Source organism: Oncorhynchus kisutch, linkage group LG14 (assembly GCF_002021735.2).
Source record: "Oncorhynchus kisutch isolate 150728-3 linkage group LG14, Okis_V2, whole genome shotgun sequence".
NCBI classification, from domain to species: domain Eukaryota; kingdom Metazoa; phylum Chordata; class Actinopteri; order Salmoniformes; family Salmonidae; genus Oncorhynchus; species Oncorhynchus kisutch.
This window is the reverse complement of record NC_034187.2, coordinates 65,387,288-65,408,227: the sequence shown is the minus strand read 5'-3', so window position 1 is coordinate 65,408,227 and position 20,940 is coordinate 65,387,288. Positions and strand designations below refer to the sequence as shown.

At 42.5% G+C, this 20,940-nt stretch overlaps 2 protein-coding genes and 1 long non-coding RNA gene across 4 annotated transcripts in view; 2 read left to right on the top strand and 1 right to left on the bottom strand.

Moving 5' to 3' along the window:
* Window positions 1-5,994: 5,994 nt before the first annotated feature.
* LOC116353416 (uncharacterized) lies at window positions 5,995-8,572 on the top strand. The gene is made up of 4 exons (XR_004202882.1): window positions 5,995-7,962; window positions 8,154-8,226; window positions 8,320-8,355; window positions 8,453-8,572. It is a non-coding gene; the product is annotated as an uncharacterized LOC116353416 (long non-coding RNA).
* A 3,430-nt stretch (window positions 8,573-12,002) lies between these two features.
* LOC109876421 (glycoprotein-N-acetylgalactosamine 3-beta-galactosyltransferase 1-like) overlaps window positions 12,003-20,940 on the bottom strand; it is a 15,034-nt gene continuing 6,096 nt past the window's right edge. Inside the window, exons 1-4 of one of the 2 annotated variants that reach the window (XM_020468837.2) lie at window positions 17,684-17,868; window positions 17,218-17,410; window positions 13,912-14,576; window positions 12,003-12,945 (exon numbers count right to left, since the gene is read on the bottom strand). In XM_020468837.2, the coding sequence (XP_020324426.2) occupies window positions 12,769-12,945; window positions 13,912-14,576; window positions 17,218-17,386 (1,011 nt within the window). In that variant the 5' untranslated portion in view covers window positions 17,387-17,410; window positions 17,684-17,868 and the 3' untranslated portion in view covers window positions 12,003-12,768. Of the gene's footprint in view, window positions 12,946-13,911; window positions 14,577-17,217; window positions 17,411-17,683; window positions 17,869-20,940 lie in introns of those variants that run through there. The other variant, XM_031788769.1, reaches the window with a different exon arrangement.
* LOC116353476 (succinate dehydrogenase assembly factor 3, mitochondrial-like) overlaps window positions 18,142-20,940 on the top strand; it is a gene marked incomplete at its 3' end in the record, with an annotated part of 5,884 nt that continues 3,085 nt past the window's right edge. Inside the window, exon 1 of the mRNA XM_031789253.1 lies at window positions 18,142-18,719. Within this exon, the coding sequence (XP_031645113.1) occupies window positions 18,544-18,719 (176 nt within the window). The remainder of the gene's footprint in view (window positions 18,720-20,940) is intronic.

Below are 20,940 nucleotides of genomic sequence, written 5' to 3'. Positions count from 1 at the left end.
GTGCCGCTGTATACAGTGTTGTGAGCTGTTATAACATTAGCCGTGATTAACCATGCTAATCATTAGTCTGGTCTTCTTGTGACCTTCAGGGGGAGCCTGGGTTCCAGGAGCCATGGGCCCTCGTCGGGGGCCTCCAGGGATGGGTTTCCAGGAGAAAGGTACAAACTTAGCCAACACTTTTTATCCTGCGGGAATTGAACCAACAACCTGAGCCACACAGGACTGTAACTGCCAACCAACACACACAGACGGTTCAATGACAACATGGACACACACAACCATTTGCTGTTCACTATAAATGTTCTTGTTGATGTGCTAACATTACTGTCATATTACTGTACACAGGGGGATTGGTGGGAGACTGTGGTGGAAAGGAGACAAGGGAGAATTTGGAGAGCCAGGGTCTGTAGGACACCTGGTATGATAGTCTTCTGGTCCCATCATGGTTATAAAATAACTTATTTCATGGTTCATTTAATGTTGATGCTAACCTGTGTCCAAACTTGCAGGGGANTTTGAACTCTCTCCTTGTCAAGGTTACAAATATTTCTGGTGATAGTGGATGCCTTCTCCAAGTGGGTAGAGGCATTCCCATGTCGACATTCCACTGCTATGGCAGTAGCCAAGAATCTCCTTAGGGAGATCATCCCAAGGTGGGGGTTACCATCTAAATTAACCAGCGACAATGGCTCCCACTTTGTAAACCTGGTGATACAGAACTTGTCTGAGAGTCTGCAGATAGACCTCAGGACCCATTGTAGCTATAGGCCGCAATCCGGAGGTTTAATTGAACGCGTTAATCAAACGCTGAAATCTAAGATGGTGAAGCTTATGGCAGAGACGGGGCTTTCTTGGGTCACTGTGATCCCCTGGCGCTGATGTACATGCGAGGGAGGCCCCACAGAACCACTGGATTGGCTCCTCATGAGGTTCTGATCAGGTAGACCAATGAGGATGATTAATTCTCCTTCCCACAGAACAAGCTGACACTGATGGGCTGCGACGATGACATGGTAGTTATTGTACTGCTCTAAACAATGTTCTGAAGGCTATTTCCCAGGGTGAAAGCGGCTCTACCCCAGCCACTGGTGGGGATCCTGCACAAACTGCAACCAGGTGACTGGGTGGTGGTGAAAGACCTGAGACGAAAGCATTGGAACCAGCAGAGGTGGACTGGACCATACCAGGTGATGCTGATTACCCCCACTGCTGTTCGCGTAGCTGAGAGGTCTACTTGGATCCACGCCAATCACTGCAGGAAGGTGCCATACTGCCCACCAGACCCAGAGGATGGAGGACCAGAGATGCCGGAAGTCACCGACTAGATGGGAGGATCAGGCCCAGACTCTACGCATCATGTTTCTTGCTCTGGTTTTGAGCATTCTTATTACAGTTGCCATATGGACAGTGACTCAAGGACAACCGGTCCTGGAAAGACAACATGGTACGGACTCGACTGATAACCGTTCAGTCCCACTGCGGGACTTAAATAACAGCCACTCCAGCTCGAGCCAACGGCAGGCTCAGGACAGGAGTCCAGCAAACAATAGCCGCTCCCATATCGAAAGAAGAAGAAGGTCAATGCATCCACTGGATGAGCATCACAGTAGGAATCACGAGGGAAACACTTGGTGGTCACTGCTTAACTATACAGTAAAGACTGAACTGATGTTAGGAAATACCTCCTGTTATGTATGGAGCTTGTTTCCACATTCAGCGATCTCCCCATTTTTACAGTATTCAGTAGAGGTCAGCATTAAAGACACTCTATGTGCACTAGAGGCACTCTTGTCAAATGAGAACACATGGGGTCAACCTTCACTAGGTAGAACACTGAGGGATAAATGCATTAATGGTAATTTGTCATCAACAAAAGATTTACGGGGGGGATTTGATTGTTCACATTGGTGTAGTAGAATAATCTTAGAACCTAGATCCCGTGTACCAGAACCTATTCAAGTCCAACCCCGGCGAACCCCATTTAGGACCTGTCATTGTCACAATCCAAGCAATATTTCCATACCACAATTAAATGAATCCTATCTGGGAATGTCAACATGTGTCAATTATAGTGTTTTCCCAATAGGATGTAGCTGGAAGAAGGGAACATGCAGCTCTGGATACCCCATTAGACTGAGGGTGGGACACACCATTATTGATGCTGAAACTGACAGTCGTTCTCCTCATCAATTTGGCTCGGCAACATTTACTGATCATTATTGGATTTGTGGGGATAAAGCTTATCTCTACCTACCCACAAATTGGACAGGGTGCTGTGTTTTTGGTAAACTAAACATCTCCCTTGTGGTAATGCATAAAACTAATTCCTCTATTCCAAGCAGGTTAAGACTAATTAAGAGGGACATCTCGCAATACAATAATGTCCCTAGTCGACGTTCCTCGAAATTGGAAAAGTTCTGGCGTGGTTTAATCCCCTGGTATGGGGCATCGGAGAATGCACATGAGTTGGATAGGCTAGGATATCATTTGGAATCCCTGGTAAATTTGACCACTGCATGGTTTTCTATGATAAGACCAGAATTACAAGCCACTCAACTCATGGCAACACAAAATAGGGTGACACTTGACATGTTGCAAGCACGTGAAGGAGGGGTGTGTCAAATTATAGGAGATCACTGTTGTACATTTATACCCCAGGGAGATGACAATTTGACTATTGTAGTGGAACATTTGAAAGAGCTTAGGGGTGTTCTCGAAAGGGAACACCAGCCTGACATCAACTGGAATCCGTTAGGATGGGTTCAGTCAGTGTTTGGTGCTTGGGCTGCGACCATTTTCCACTGGTTAATCTATGGTCTAATATTACTGATTGCTCAGTTGCTAATTATCATTTGTGTGAAGAAATTGTTTAATAAAGTGGTTGATGTTGTTCTTACTATGCCCTTGCTTGCAAATGAAGTAGGTGTAGATGAGGAATCTGAGATTGATGGACAACAATCAGGTGAACACAGTGAAATATTCTCACTGGACAGTGTAGATAGAGAGGGTTCACTGTATATGAATGATTTCCCTGACCCATTCTCTATTCCTGACTATATCTCTGATAGTGGGGAACCCAATTCTAAGCATGAGGACTTAGAGGGATGACTGTCCTATAGGTTGTGATGAGGCCTGTGTTTAGACATGGGTTATCTTGTAATTTTGGGAGCATTTATATGTTTTTTTATTTTTACTCAACAAATGTATTATTCTATATGTTTAAACAGGTGCAAGTCTGTATTATGGTATAAACCTTATAAACTCAGTTTCTGACGGGTGAATACTTACATTGAAGGGATTTGATTCTTTATTATCTTTAAATTTTGATTATGGATTTTTAAATTGTATTATATACTCTACTGTTAGTAAGGTGCCATGTTACTATTCTGATTCTTCAGAAGTGACTGAGTCCCTTGAGAGGGGAATGTTGTGGAATGATCAGAATTAGTTGGGTAACATAGATAAGATGTGTTATTTTCATGATATGCTTATGAGTTATTTCTCATAAGAATGTATTTTGTTGTACTATAGTGGTGGCCATTGGCAGTTATCTGTTCTATGTCAGGACTAAATTGCATGGGCCACAGAGAGGGGAGAGGTCAAGGGGTCATCATGTGTAAACATATATTTTCGGTGTGGCAGTGACTCCCTACTTTTCTCATCGGGGAAAGAAGGGTGACAGTGTCTGGAATCATTCTATGCTCCCTCTTTGTTGACCTATAGGGTCACTCTCCTCTCCGTGAGTTTGTCCTCTGATTGGTTGTATTTAGAATTGGTTCTATCTAAATGACAACTTGATATATATCATAGGGTGGGGGTAATGTCTTGGTACCATTTTGTACCAAGGACGAGATAAGAGCTTTGTTTAGGAGACCAAACTGAACGATAATTTATAGCCCACTCTGTCTGACAAGGGGATATTCTCTCTGAAGTAAGGTTTTTTCTCTCTGTAAGTTCCTAAGACCTGTGTTTTGTCATGTCGTCTAGAAGGGGTGGATCTTTGCTATAAAGGATCCCATTTGCCATTGTGTAAGGCACTCTCAACTTTTCATTAGAGATGCTGAAATGTTGAAAGTCAAAATGCTATTGCAAAAGCTTAATTATTATTAAAGGTGAAGATTAAGCATAACTCTGACTGGTGTGTGATTTGCTCTCTCATCAGTTGGTAATTAAGGAAATTTAAACATGGCACAGTAATAAGTTCTTTCTTCAGTGCAGTAGTCCGTCTGTGATATCTCTGTGTTAAGCAGAGACAGGTGTGGTGGTGTTACTCTCAATTTCAGCTGCTGCAGCATCAGGGTCGTACCTGTACTTGTATCCATAGGGCCGTAGATGTTAGGTGAAGTATTCCAGCGTGTACATCTCTACAGGGTAGATGTAGTGAAATGATACGATGTGATCTGAACAACATTCTGGGCCCTGTGGGAAAGAAGAACGACAGTCTGATTAAGTATATTAATAGTCGTTTAGGTCAGGGGTTCTTCAACATTTTCAGCCTGGGACCCAAATGAGAAATTCTGTGTTTTCCTGGGACCCAAGCATAGAAAATTATGCAACTATATATAAATATCAGTACATTTCATTGCACTTATGCCTAAAACAAATGCAATATAGACAAAAACAAATAACAATGAAATTAAATATCTGTCACGCACTGGTCTAAGTATTTTGTGTTTTTCTTCATGTATTGGGTCAGGCCAGGGTGTGGCATGGGGTTTTTGTATTGTGGTGTGTTTTGTCTTGGGGTTTTGGTGTGTATGTATTGGGATTGTAGCTAGTGGGGTTATCTAGCAAAGTCTGTAGGTGTTTATCGTTGTCTCTGATTGGGAACCATATTTAGGCAGCCATATTCTTTGAGTTTGTCGTGGGTGATTGTCCTTAGTGTCGTTGTTCCTATCGCTTTGTTTATTTACACAAGTATAGGCTTTTTCAGATTTCGTTACGTTCTTTGTTTTGTAGTGTTTTGTGTTTATTCGTGTTTCACGTTATTCATTAAACATGGATCGCAAGCTACACGCTGCATTTTGGTCCGACTATCCTTCACACCTAGAAAACCGTAACAATATCCATATAAATATATATTCATTTTAATTTTCCCCTATTAAAAACACTCTTACATATCGGTCTAGGTTGGAACTGTTGCTGTTAAAATACAATAAATAATTTTCATTCTGAACTGGAATAAACGGATTGATCACATCCATGAGCTGTGGATGTTTGGTCAGGACGTGTCGTTTTATTAATTTGTTCGTTATGAGAGACTCATTACTAAGCACTTCCACACACAAAACACATTGTGAGCGGTGTCGTGGAAGATTCAGAATTTGTTGGTAACATTTGTAAGATGTTTTATATTCATCAAATGTGTGTTTTTGGTGTATTTTTTTTGTATTATACTGTGGCGAGGTTGCAGTTATCTGTTCTATGTCAAGACTAAGTTGCATGGGCCGCTGAGAGGAGAGAGGTCAAAGTGTCATCATGTGTAAACATATCTTTTACTCCCTACCTTTTTCTTGTGGGGAAAGGAAGGGTGGCAGTATCTGGAATCATTCTATGCTCCCTCTAATGTTGTTTCTATCTTAACCTATAGCCTCATTCTCCTCTCCGCGAGTTTGTCCAGGAGTTTGTATTTAGAGTGGGTTGTATCTAAATGACAATTTGATATATGCCTGTTGATATGGAGGATTGGTTTATGGTTCTGGGGTTTGAGAAAGGAGACAAAGCTGAACGATGAATTATGTCTATGCTGTCTGACTATGTGTGTTCTTTGCTATTAAATGATCTCAGTTGCATTGTAAGGGGGCTCTCAGAAAATTCACTGGGAGACACTGAATTTATCTGAGAGTCACAGAAAATGCTATAGAGCTTATATAATTAAAGATGGACTTTTATAACTAACTCTGACTTGTGTGTGGTTTGCTCCCATGATTTGGTAAATAGAGGAAATTTCCACGACAGCGGTCCTCGTTATAAGTTTGTATGAAAGAGAGAGAAATTCATCGCTGTATACGCGTTCCATGACAATTGAGCTCAGTCAGAACTTGTGGCTAGCATCAGTCCATTTGATAGCAGCGGTGAGTGATGACGATTGGGAATGACAAGTCCACACTGCATCTTTTTTTACTCTGTTTTTTATTAACAAATCAATACAGGAAGTACATGTGGGAACACAAGTATATATAAATAATATACAATGGACAGTTGGGCTGGGGGGGTACAATATCACATTACACAAGGACCTTAAGGGACATACATACACTCATTATTCTAACAGCTTTTTTGTTAGTAGAGTATTTAATTGTCATAAAATACAGTTCAAATTCTTTTTGTAAGATAAGAAAATGTGTTTATTTGTTTGTAAATTTACATTTGTGAATATGAAATTTGGCCAAAAGAATAATGAAATTAATTACATAAAAATGTTTCAGCTTACTTCTATCGTCAATAAAGAATCCAAACAGTACATCTCTCCGCAATAGTGTAAGATCGTCATAAATGTGTTGAATTATAAATCTACTAATGTCTTGCCGCAGTTTTCTTGCATGAATACAATGCCAAAAAAAATGCAACACTGTTTCTGGGTGGTCATTACAAAAGGAGCAATTTGAGTTGATGTTTTCCTTAATGAGAACAGATTCTCACAGGTCAGCTCCTAACTTCTTCATATAGTGGTAGGCAGGATAATATGAGGGCTCTGAGGATCAGGTCTTGACACGTTCCTGAATAATAAATCAACACCTGAGGGAACGGCATCTAAAACAATTGCAAAATCTTTAGGTGTTACAGGGACCTTGTAAAGTGATAAGATTTCCTTATAACTGAGTAAAAGACCCTCTGCATTTACCAGTTGTCTCACCAATAGGATATTATTTCGGAAGCAATGTGTCGGAAGAAACACCGTACACCAGGCGACCGTGTCACCGTACATGAGCCCGGCCCACCACAGGAGTCGCTAGAGCATGATGGGACAAGGAAATCTTGGCCTGCCAAACCCTCTCCTATGCCAAACCCTCTCCTAGCCCGGATGACACTGAGCCAATTGTGCGCCGCCTCATGGGTCTCCCAGTCAACGCTACGCCACTCGGGAGGCCCCTGCAAATTGATTTTAACAAACAATTGGTCCCCCCAAAAATGCATCCCTCCGTTGATTTGCAACATCCCAATGTGGTCCTCGAGCAAAAAAGTTTGCCCACCCCTGCCCTAGCCCCTACCCCTGGCTCCTACGCTTAGCTCCTAGCTCCTACCCCCTAGCTCCTACCTCTAGCGCCTACCCCTAGAACCTACACCCTGGCATAGACCCTTCATTTGCTGTAGATCTGTTTGCAGACACATATTGTCAACATCTCTTTTTCTTTTCAATACCAGTGCCCCTTTAAAAAAAGGTCAAATTATTTTATTTTTGAAAATTGTCATGTGGAACTGAACTAATGTTTGTGTGTTTTGCAGGGTTCTGTGGGCCAGCCAGGTCCACCAGGTATCCCAGGAGCCCAAGGTAGGGGCACATTATCATACTGGACTGGCATGGTGGGGTGTGCGATAATGATCATAATTTTATTTTACCTTTGTATACTCGGCAAGTCAGTTAAGAACAAATTCTTATTTACAATTACGGCCTAGGAACAGTGGGTTAACTGCCTTGTTCAGGGGTAGAACGACAGATTTTTACCTTGTCAGCTCAGGGATGTCAAACTAGCAACCTTTCGGTTACTGGCCCAATGCTCTAACCACTAGGCCCCAGTTATCTGTATGTTCAGATGGAAATTGGTTTTGGTACTATCACACTGACGTGGCACAATATTCTGTGTGCCGCTGTATACAGTGTTGTGAGCTGTTATAACATTAGCCGTGATTAACCATGCTAATCATTAGTCTGGTCTTCTTGTGACCTTCAGGGGGAGCCTGGGTTCCAGGAGCCAATGGGCCCTCGGGGGGCCTCCAGGGGATGGCTTTCCAGGAGAAAAGGTACAAACTTAGCCAACACTTTTTATCCCTGCGGGAATTGAACCAACAACCTGAGCCACACAGGACTGTAACTGCCAAACAAACACACACAGACCGGTTCAATGACAACATGGACACACACAACCATTTGCTGTTCACTATAAATGTTCTTGTTGATGTGCTTAACATTACTGTCATATTACTGTACACAGGGGGATTGGTGGAGACTGTGGGTGGAAAGGAGACAAGGGAGAATTTGGAGAGCCAGGGTCTGTAGGACACATGGTATGATAGTCTTCTGGTCCCATCATGGTTATAAAATAACTTATTTCATGGTTCATTTATATGTTGATTGCTAACCTGTGTCCAAACTTGCAGGGGAAATCTGGTGAGAAGGGGGAACCTGGCCTGACAGTGAGTAGAGCACAAAATGCATACTGTTTCATAATGGCACCTTTGTCTCTCAACCATATTTTTATATCTTAATAACGTTTTCTTCTTCCTCCCACAGAGAGAGGACGTCATCAAAATGATCAGGGACATTTGTGGTGAGTTAAAACAGCTCATTGACTATAATTGCAGTCGCTGTACTCATAATATACAGGAGAACGATCGCCTTACGGCGAGGATAGCTGTGCTTCAAGCCCAGCTTCAGACGCAATCGTTAGGCAAGGGTAATTTCAGTGTAGGAAAGGATGAAACAGCGTCTGTGCGGTCCCCGCAGCCGGACAACTTTCTCACGGTTTCTGGAAGGAAATGCTGTAGGATCGCTCAACCGGTGTCGCTCATTCAGCCGACAGAAACTTTCAATCGGTTTTCCCCATTAAGCAACGAGTCGGAGTCAGAGGCCGAGCCTTCTCTTGTCTCTACTTCTCCCGTTACGGGGTCTGAGACGTCGAAGCTTCCCACCGTTAGCTCTGACAAATTGAAAACTCTAGTCATTGGCGACTCCATTACCCGCAGTATTAGATTTAAAACGAATCATCCAGCGATTATACACTGTTTACCAGGGGGCAGGGCTACCGACGTTAAGGCTAATCTGAAGATGGTGCTGGCTAAAGCTAAAACTGGCGAGTGTACAGAGTATAGAGATATTCTTATCCACGTCGGCACCAACGATGAAACAGTCAGAGATCACCAAGCGCAACATAGCTTCAGCGTGTAAATCAGCTAGAAAGATGTGTTGGCATCGAGTAATTGTCTCTGGCCCCCTCCCAGTTAGGGGGAGTGATGAGCTCTACAGCAGAGTCTCACAACTCAATCGCTGGTTGAAATCTGTTTTCTGCCCCTCCAAAAAATATATAGAATTTGTAGATAATTGGCCCTCTTTCTGGGACTCACCCACAAACAGGACCAAGCCTGACCTGCTGAGGAGTGACGGACTCCATCCTAGCTGGAGGGGTGCTGTTAGCCAGCCTGCCAGCATAGTGGAGTCTGCTACTAGCACAGTCAGTGTAGTCAGCTTAGCTATCCCCATTGAGACCGAGTCTGTGCCTCGACCTAGGTTGGGCAAAACTAAACATGGCGGTGTTCGCCTTAGCAATCTCACTAGGATAAAGACCTCCTCCATTCCTGTCATTATTGAAAGAGATCATGATACCTCACATCTCAAAATAGGGCTACTTATTGATAGAGTTCCCTGAATTCCTATCGGACCTTGTAGTCATAGCAGATAATATTCTAACTTTGGTGACTTTAATATTCACATGGAAAAGTCCACAGACCCACTCCAAAAGGCGTTCGGAGCCATCATCGACTCAGTGGGTTTTGTCCAGCATGTCTCTGGACCTACTCACTGTCACAGTCATACTCTGGACCTAGTTTTGTCCCATGGAATAAATGTTGTGGATCTTAATGTTTTTCCTCATAATCCTGGATTATCGGACCACCATTTTATCACGTTTGCAATTGCAACAAATAATCTGCTCAGACCCCAACCAAGGAACATCAAAAGTCGTGCTATAAATTCACAGACAACACAAAGATTCCTTGATGTCCTTCCAGACTCCCTCTGTCTACCCAAGGACATCAGAGGACAAAAATCAGTTAACCACCTAACTGAGGATCTCAATTTAACCTTGCGCAATACCCTAGATGCAGTTGCACCCCTAAAAACTAAAAAAATGTATCATAAGAAACTAGCTCCCTGGTATACAGAAAATACCCGAGCTCTGAAGCAAGCTTCCAGAAAATTGGAACGGAAATGGCGCCACACCAAACTGGAAGTCTTCCGACTAGCTTGGAAAGACAGTACCGTGCAGTATCGAAGAGCCCTTACTGCTGCTCGATCATCCTATTTTTCCAACTTAATTGAGGAAAATAAGAATAATCCCAAAATCCTTTTTGATACTGTCGCAAAGCTAACTAAAGCGCAGCATTCTAGGTTGGACTACTGCAATGCTCTACTTTCCGGCTACCCGGATAAAGCACTAAATAAACTTCAGTTAGTGCTAAATACGGCTGCTAGAATCCTGACTAGAACCAAAAATGTTGATCATATTACTCCAGTGCTAGCCTCCCTACACTGGCTTCCTGTCAAGGCAAGTGCTGATTTCAAGGTTTTACTGCTAACCTACAAAGCATTACATGGGCTTGCTCCTACCTATCTCTCTGATTTAGTCCTTCCGTACATACCTACACGTACGCTACGGTCACAAGACGCAGGCCTCCTAATTGTCCCTAGAATTTCTAAGCAAACAGCTGGAGGCAGGGCTTTCTCCTATAGAGCTCCATTTTTATGGAATGGTCTGCCTACCCATGTAAGAGACGCAAACTCGGTCTCAACCTTTAAGTCTTTACTGAAGACTCATCTCTTCAGTGGGTCATATGATTGAGTGTGAAGGTGAACGGAAAGGCTCTGGAGCAACGAACCGCCCTTGCTGTCTCTGCCTGGCCAGTTCCCCTCTTTCCACTGGGATTCTCTGCCTCTAACCCTATTACAGGGGCTGACTGGTGCTCTTTCATGCCGTCCTTAGGAGGGGAGCGTCACTTGAGTGAGTTGAGTCACTGATGTGATCTTCCTGTCTGGGTTGGCGCCCCCTCCCTTGGGTTGTGCCGTGGCGGAGATCTGTGTGGGCTATACTCTGCCCTGTCTCAGGATGGTAAGTTGGTGGTTGAAGATATCCCTCTAGTGGTGTGGGGGCTGTGCTTTGGCAAATTGGGTGGGGTTATATCCTTCCTGTTTGGCCCTGTCCGGGGGTATCATCGGATGGGGCCACAGTGTCTCCTGACCCCTCCTGTCTCAGCCTCCAGTATTTATGCTGCAGTAGTTTATGTGTCGGGGGCTAGGGTCAGTTTGTTATATCTAGAGTACTTCTCCTGTCCTATCCAGTGTCCTGTGTGAATTTAAGAATGCTCTCTCTAATTCTCTCTTTCTCTCTTTCTCTCTCTCTCTCTCTCGGAGGACCTGAGCCCTAGGACCATGCCTCAGGACTACCTGGCATGATGACTCCTTGCTGTCCCCAGTCCCCCTGGCCGTGCTGCTGCTCCAGTTTCAACTGTTCTGCCTGTGATGATTATTATTTGACCATGCTGGTCATTTATGAACATTTGAACATCTTGGCCATGTTCTGTTATAATCTCCACCCGGCACAGCCAGAAGAGGACTGGCCACCCCACATAGCCTGGTTCCTCTCTAGGTTTCTTCCTAGATTTTGGCCTTTCTAGGGAGTTTTTCCTAGCCACCGTGCTTCTACACCTGCATTGCTTGCTGTTTGGGGTTTTATGCTGGGTTTCTGTACAGCACTTTGAGATATCAGCTGATGTACGAAGGGCTATATAAATAAAATTGATTTGATTAGTATTAAAGCAGATGAGTACCTGTTACAGACTGGGTTCAAATCCAGCGTTTCCTGCATGCCACAACTGTGTTAGCCTTCTGAGCTAATGTCTAGACATTCTTGAAGCAGACCTGTGTTCATTCTGCTGTATCCTTTTTCTGTCTGATGTTAATTACACTCACACATTCATCCACTGTCTGTCTGTCTGTCTGTCTGTCTGTCTGTCTGTCTGTCTGTCTGTCTGTCTGTCTGTCTGTCTGTCTGTCTGTCTGTCTGTCTGTCTGTCTGTCTGTCTGTCTGTCTGTCTGTCTGTCTGTCTGTCTGTCTGTCTGTCTGTCTGTCTGTCTGTCTGTCTGTCTGTCTGTCTGTCTGTCTGTCTGTCTGTCTGTCTGTCTGTCTGTCTGTCTGTCTGTCTGTCTGTCTGTCTGTCTGTCTGTCTGTCTGTCTGTCTGTCTTTATGTAGTCTGTGAACTACCCCCTGTACTGTACCAATAACACTGAACAGATTCTCACAGGTCAGGAGTCTCATGACATAAAATGATCTGTTGTGTACTGAACTTAGTCAAAATGTAATCTTTAGCTAACAATCTGAATTGAATATTTCACTAGACCTCCAGAAATCTGGAGAACACATTAAGTACATACTTCTATTTGAACTTTAACAAAATATCATGTTATCCTCTGTTTTACTGTAAGTTGTAAAAAATATACACTTGACTGAAGAATATATCTATTTTTACCTTTACAAAATGAAAAAAGGAAATGTGAAACTCTATCAACAGAAAGAACTCAACTTAGTACAACTGTCTCCCCCTGTCACTATATTACTCTATTGTTCATGTATTTGTTGTCTATGTAAATAATGTATAGCTTCAAAATATGGTTAAAACTACCATGTCAGTGAATTTGAGAGTGGTTCCATTTCCTCGGTCTCATTGCTCAGCTTACCAAAGAGAGTGGTAATGTCAGGCTGTTGTTTCGGCATTTAAACATGGCACAGTAATAAGTTCTTTCTTCAGTGCAGTAGTCCGTCTGTGATATCTCTGTGTTAAGCAGAGACAGGTGTGGTGGTGTTACTCTCAATTTCAGCTGCTGCAGCATCAGGGTTGTACCTGTACTTGTATCCATAGGGCCGTAGATGATAGGTGAAGTATACCAGCGTGTACATCTCTACAGGGTAGATGTAGTGAAATGATACGATGTGATCTGAACAACATTCTGGGCCCTGGGGGAAAGAAGAACGACAGTCTGATTAAGTATATTAATAGTCGTTTAGGTCAGGGGTTCTTCAACATTTTCAGCCTGGGACCCAAATGAGAAATGCTGTGTTTTCCTGGGACCTAAGCATAGAAAAATATGCAACTATAGATAACTATCAGTACATTTCATTGCACTTATGCCTAAAACAAATGCAATATAGACAAAAACAAATAACAATGAAATTAAATATCCATATAAATATATATTCATGTTAATTTTCCCCCATTAAAAACACTGTCTAGGAGGGAAGACCTACTGTTGCTGTTAAAATACAATAAATCATTTTCATTCTGAACTGGAATAAACAGATTGATCACATCACACAGATGTAGACCAGAACACACAGCAGTCCTAATGAGCATGTCTATTCTGGGCTCTGTTTTTGACAGTGTAACACTGAGGTCATGCTCAGCCTTGAAACTGTTTCTGTTTTTTGAAGTATGTCAGAGTTGAGAACCCTGACTCGCATATGTATGTGGTGCCAAACTGGACCAGAACATCATCTGCTTTCTCAGTCAGGCAGGAGTAGCAGGATTGTTACCTTTATGTAACCAGGCAAGTCAGTTAAGAACAAATTCTTATTTTCAATGACGGCCTAGGAACAGTGGGTTAACTGTTAACAGATTTGTACCTTGTCAGCTGGGGGGTTTGAACTTGCAACCTTCCGGTTCCTAGTCCAACGCTCTAACCACTAGGCTACCCTGCTGCCCAATAAGTACAAATCCATGAGTAAATATTTACTGTAGCTACTCAATCATAAAACACTTTGAATGCCAAACCCAAAGCATCTATGACACCTCTCAATATACATTACACATGATTGAGGGAGTATCACACCCACACACAGAGCTTGAAATATAACTGAATAGAATGGTATGTATGATCATACTTGATGTAAGTGTCCACTTCATTAGGGTTAGGCTATGCTTACCTCTCTTGGTTTGAAGTGGTCGTATAAGAGATACCAGGGCCGTTTTCTGGGTGGCTCTTTGACCAGGTACATGTCTGGTGGGTAGGGATGAAACGTCTGCCTTCCCTTCACATCTCTGGAGTCCCCCGGCTCCACACCCATAGTCTCCATACACTTCCCTAGAGCCATGTCTTCTATGGTGGAGAAGTGGGAACATTTCCCAGTGTCGAATCCCTTGATGAACCTTCTGACGGCTTCTTTACTGAGGACATAGCCGGCTCCACCACTCATGTAACCCTGCTGGACGAACGGGTGGAACCTTCTCCCAAAGTATACAGGCTTCTCCGGGTCCTGTTTAGACAATGTGTGTCGGAGGTTCTCGATGACCACGAACGTGTCATCGTCGGCTTTGAGGACCCAGTCATAGTCGTTGTGGTGGTGTTGGTAGATGTACTGGAAGGCTCTGATGGTCTTCCAGTAGAGCTGGTCTCGTCCCTCAGTTACGTTGAGCCCCACCGTGGGGAATTCTGTCTCCACTGAGCTCATGTAGAGGACTTTGTTGCATCGTTTGCCCCAGGTGGCCCGGATGTGTTTGGTTCTGGACTCCAGGTTCTTAGGCCCAGTCATGATCCAACATAGTAGTCGTACATTTTGGGACAGGCTGGCTGCAACACTCCTGTCCTCATCTGAAAGAGATCATTTAAAAATAATGAATAAAAAGTGTGGTCAATTAGCACAGGGTGTCCCAAACTCGATGCGTGCTTAGACACCTCCTGTACTCCCTGTTCGCCCACTTCTGCGTGGCCGCACACAATTTCAACACCATCATTAAGTTTGTTGACGACACGACGGTGGTAGGCCGGATCACCAACGACGATGAGCCAGCCTACAGGGAAGAGGTCAGAGACCTAGCAGTGTGGTGCCAAGGCAACAACCTCTCCCTCAACATCAGCAAGACAAAGGAGCTGATCGTGGACTACAGGAAACAGAGGACTAAGCACGCACCCATCCACATTGACAGGGCTGTAGTGGAGCAGGTTGAGAGCTTCAAATTCCTCTATGTCCACATCACTAAGGAATTATCATGGTTCACACACACCAACACAGTCATGAAGAGAGCATGACAACACCTCTTCCCTCTCAGGAGGCTAAAAAGATTTAGCATGGGCCCTCAGAACCTCTAAAAGGTATACAGCTGCACCATTGAGAGCATCTTGACGGGCTGCATCACGGCTTTGTATGGCAACTGCTTGGCATCTGACGACAAGGCGCTACAGAAGGTAGTGTGTACAGCCCAGTACATCACTGGGGCCGAGCTCCTTGCCATCCAGGACCTCTGTACCAGGTGGTGTCAGAGGAAGGCCCTAAAGAGTCTAAACTGTTCTCTCTGCTACTGCATGGCAAGCTGTACCAATGCACAAAGTCTGCAAGCAACAGGACCCTGAACAGCTTCTACCCCCGTAAGACTGCTAAATAGTTAGTCCGGGTAGCTATTGGTTAACTACTTAACTGTATGCATTGACCCTTTTTGCAACTCTTTTGACCCATCACATACGCTGCTGTTGTCATGAACATGATGGGAGACAGAGAGCTGGTTTCAAGCGCAGGGCACAGCAGGTGTTTATTTGTAAAGGACCACAGGAGGAGGCAGGTAGCTGGGCCCAGGGGAAGGTAGAAGGTCATACACAAGGGGTCCGAAAAGGCAACCATACAGGCAGGGAAAAGGCTAGTAACGTCATATCAGGCAATAGGTTGATTACAGGAAATCCGATAGGCTTAGGTACAGGCAGGGAATAGGCAAAAGGCATTTTTAGTGAGGCAGGCCAACACTATCATACATGGGAGGATTAAATTACAGTAAAACCAGCACTCCAACTAGAAGTGTGTCAGAAAACAATCAATACCTCTCAATGATGAGGTGCAAAGAACTGAACTAAATAGTGTGTGATAATAACATACAGGTGTGTGAACAGGTGATCAGAATTCAGGTGATTGGGATCTGGAGAGTGAGCTGCGTTCAGGGGATCTACGTGTCTATTATCTATCTTGTTGACTAGTTACTTCATCCTTACCTATATGTACATTCTGTACAATGACAATCTAAATTATTCTGTGCTTTCAACTTTGTGGCAACAGTTTGGGAAAGGCCCTTTCCTGTTTCAGCATGACATTGCCACTGTGAACAAAGTGAGGTCCATACAGAAATGATTTTTCCAGATCGGTGTGGAAGAACTTGACTGGCCTGCACAGAGCCCTGACCTCAACTCCATCTAACACCTATGGGATAAATTGGAACGCAGACTGTGAACCAGTTCTAATCGCCCAATATCAGTGCCCGACCTCACTAATTCTCTTGTGGCTTAATGGAAGCAAGTCTCCACAGCAATATTCCAACATTTAGCGGTTTCCTTCCTCTCTGGCAACTGAGTTAGGAAGGACGCCTGTATCTTTGTAGTGACTGGGTGTATTGATACGACCATCCAAAGTGTAATTAATAACTTTTCGATGCTCAAAGGGATATTCAATGTCAGATTTGAGTTTTTACCCATCTACCAATAGATGGGTTTTCCTTCTTTGATAGGCATTGGAAAACCTCCCTGGCCGTTGTGGTTGAATCTATGTTTGAACTTCACTGCTCGACTGAGGTACCAAAAATCATGTTAAACACATTGCACACAGAGTGAGTCCATGAATTTATTTAGAGACTTCTTAAGCACATTTAAACTTTTCAAGACATTTCAGCTTTTCATTTTTTATACATTTGTAAAAATGTCTAAAAGCATAATTCCACTGTGATATTATGGGGTATTGAATGTAGGGCAGTGACACAAAATCTCAATTTAATCCATTTTAAATCAGGCTGTAACACAACAAAATGTGGAAAAAGTCAAGCGGTTTGAATACTCTGAAGGCACTGTATTTGAATCAGCTGTGTAGTGATAGGGCACCAACGTTTTTTTGTTGGGGGGGCCAGGACCGAGTTTGGGAAACTGTACTTTATCCACAGTATTTGGTTGTCATTGAAACAACTGCATATGGCCTATGCAGGAATCAAACCCCAAACAGTAGTGTTCTCAGCACTGTGCTCTTATCCACTGGCCTCTTGGAACCAGAATTCTTTCAGGAATCACAGATGTTAGAAGATTCTCTCACACACAAAAAAAAGCTTTCTACTTAGACCTTACATCGTCATAGCAAGTGGAGAAAACCTCAAAACGCATTTGTTTTACATTACATTCGTTTTTGATGAATAACATTTTACTACAATACTGGGATTAAGAAAGCCACAAATAAAATGCAGTGAATGGATATTCAGAAGTCAATTACCTGAGTGTCTGTGTCTTGGAACCCTTTTGTCATTATGAACTCCACTGGAGTTACCCAGTGAGAAAAGAGCTGGTTTTGCAGTGCTGGTGTCTGAGTAAACAAAGTATTGAATAGACAGAAATCCTATACACAGCCCAGACACAAAGGGTACCAGTGAAAGAGTGATCATAATTCCTCTCTTTCAGACCAAACCCTGTGAGTGATACAACAAAAATAAGTGAGTTAGGGCAGGTGAACAAACACTTCCAACCTGTCAAAAATAATTTGCAAATATGCTATATACAGTATACAACTGACGTTGATTGTGCTATCATGTTCAAGACCACTTTACAAGTGGGGATGTATTTAAAATAATGTAATAATGACTCTCAATCAAAGTTACTGTTACTTTTAAAATCACAATAACACATTTTGCAATATTTTGATAATATCGTTGGTCATTTTTACTGGAAGAAAACGGGCTTACCTGTTCACACAAAAATGTTTAACACAAATATTATCCTCTGATTGTGGATAACGCATAGAAGCATGGATTGACAAGAGTAAGAGCACATAGCGGTGGGAGTGAGTTTTATAGGCAGGTGAACTCGTGGTTTATCAAGTACCTCCTATACTCATGCATGGAATGTTACCAAGCAGTTTGTCTTAATTTTGCCATGTCTGATCATATCCACTGATACAAATGGTATCCGTATTTGTTGTTTAAATTCGGATATTGAACGAATGGTATACGGATCGTGCTTTCATCCATTTACCTGCAATCACAAGAATGTTCTAGGAAACAAAAATCGATTTAGTCAGTGTCGCCCCTATTTTTTTCTCTTTATCTTTGGGAGAGGGAACGCAAATAAAAATGTCATTTACAAAAACAAAACAAAAACTTTGTAACAGTTCTATAACATGTTCATAACCACTCTTTATAATACTTGTCTCAGGTTGCGATGGACATTGAGAATCCTCTGACTGATTTGGGTTTTGTCGTTTAGACTACTGCTTAGTGCTGCAATGCATATATCATTTGGTTCAAGTCATTTCCAATAACTGGAACATATGAAATTCACGTGAATAACTTTCTACAAAGGTATTTGCTTTCACATTTGTCACGAAAGGACTTGTGAACGGGACGTTTAGCTTGAAACCTGAAAGTTGTGAGTTCGAGCCAGCAGTCACAGATTCGTATAGCTTGTTTAGTTAACATTCACCTGTCATACAATCAGCCACCAAATTGTCTTTGAAGGAAAGTCAAGTAGCTAACCGTCATACATAGTTGGCTAGCGATCTTACTAGATTTATTTGTTTTTGCGTGTTTCTCTTGCCAACAACTTCATGGCGAATCCTTCCCATGTATCAACAGTTTTCTCTTTGTACAAGAGGATTCTACTGTTGCACCGGTTCCTGCCCATTGATTTGAGAGTGCTGGGAGACCAGTATGTCAAAGATGAATTCAGAAGGAACAAAACCGCGGCGCCCGAGGAGGTCACTGTCTTCATGAGGGAATGGGGGTAAGTTGGCAACACTACAGAACTGCTTGTCATTGCATGTGCACGGTCAATAGATATACATGTGTAGCTAATAAATGAATTGATAAGCACGTACTTATACTTATGGCCATGCTAGTTATTGCCTTGAATAGAGGATATTTGAAAGGACAGGAGATTTAACAAATATCGTTGGTCACTTTTTTCTAGAAGAACATGTGCCGTTTAATCCCTCGCCGCACGATGGCGGTGTTTACCATAATTCCAGAGCCTAGACAATATCTCTGATTCAAGATTTAAGCACAGCACACAATGAACATATGTTATCTATCATCAGTATTGTAGTACATGCAGCGTATCTATTAAGCCCACGTCAATCTTTGGGTTCAACCCATTTATCTGGTTGTTATATCCATGACCGTTTTTATTTTAAGCCATTCAGATGTTTTATAATTAGGTGTGTAAGTACCCACTAGTGACCACTTTCAAAGCTGTAAAAAAACGTTGGTGTTGAGGTGACCCCCAGATAAACACATTTTTCAGATATGTTTTGTATCTTCTCTGATCATACTTTATGTACAATTAAAATATGCATGTGCATATATATGCACAGGATAGCACATGTCATGGGCATTAATGACTATTTCTTACCAGTTGAAAATATTTTTCATGCTAGTTATTGAGCCTGTATGTCACAGTCACACAATAGCAGCATCATTTGGTTAACTTCTACAAGATAATAGATTTCAGGCATTCACAGCTTACATTTTGAAATGCATTTAGTCTTATTTTACTGTTAAATGGACCTTGTATTGTTATACATAGATACCATTTTTGTCAGTTTGTAATTTATCTCAGGTGAGCTTAAAGCGGCGGTCACCAACCTTTTCTGAGTCAAAATGCAAGCCGAGATCTACCGCTCACATGTATTGTTGTTCAGACCATTTAAAAACATGATACTGATGGTCAGTCACAGGGTCCACCTCTCAACGTCCCTCCGCTCTCCCTTTCCTCCATTGACACTGTCTTCCAGCTGATGGCGAAACTCGAGTCTCCTCATGCACAAATTCATGATACACTTTCCTACTCCTTCATTACAGTTGGTTGTAGTAGGAGTGGAAGTAGGAAGAATGCACATTTTATGGCTTATAAAAGTGTTGAATAAAAAGTGTTGAGGGTGCTGAGTAAGAACTTAAACATAAACTCACTTTTATAAACAGTCTTTGACAGTTTCTCTCTAGTCATGGTTTTAAATGTTTTGAAATCTCACAGTATCAACTTTGCTGTACCTTTCTTTTACGCCTGCTATGTTAATGCGGACGCGGTAATCTTAGCCATCCGATTAGCCAGCGGTCGGCGTATAGTGCACTTGATTTGTACCTTCAGACACATGAGATGGAGATCGACCGGTACCACTGGCTTAAAGGGTGCAGTAGCACAAAATGGAAACGCCAATAAAGAAATGTTGTTCAATGTCATCAACACTAGCGTTGCATAATATTGTAGTTTATAGCAGCGGTCCCAAACCACCAGGCCCCGGACATTCGCTACCGGGCCACACGGAAAGGATAAATATATATATTTTTCTTTATTTTTGGGGGTAAAATAATAATTCTATACAATTATAGGCTATTTGTGCAGTAATTACATTGAACTTGGTGCAGTCTGTTGGTCCCTTTCTCACCACTCTAATATCTCTGTCAGGGCCACAGCAGTTTACAGACTTTGAACTTGAGTAATGTGTGTTCATCACGGTCTGCGTGAGCTGTGTTGCCCGACAACTTTGTACTATGTTAGCTGACATGAATAAAATAAATAATAATAATAAAATGTTTTTGCCGTGGTCCATGCTCAATCAGGCACAATGCATCCCCAGTTGAGACAATGTTCAGTTGTCCCTTTAAGGGCGGAAGGTTGCCGTGGTAATAGTGAAACTGGCATGTCTCTGAATGAGACTGAATCTCTGTTATTCGCTAGCACATGCAGCAAACTCAAACTAACATTGAAAAATAACTTGGTGTGTGAACAAAAGGATGTAAATAGCCAAGAAGCACGAGGACAAAGTCACACTACTAGACTTTCGGCTAAATTAGACAAACTTCTGTGTGGTGGGCTTAATTTTTAAAACCTTTCAGCACTTCACTTAGATCTACAGTGCAAGCACAGCATATAAATAGAATGGGTATCCCCATTCAAGTCAATGGTGTCATAATGGGTGCCCGATTCGTATCATATGTTACGAATC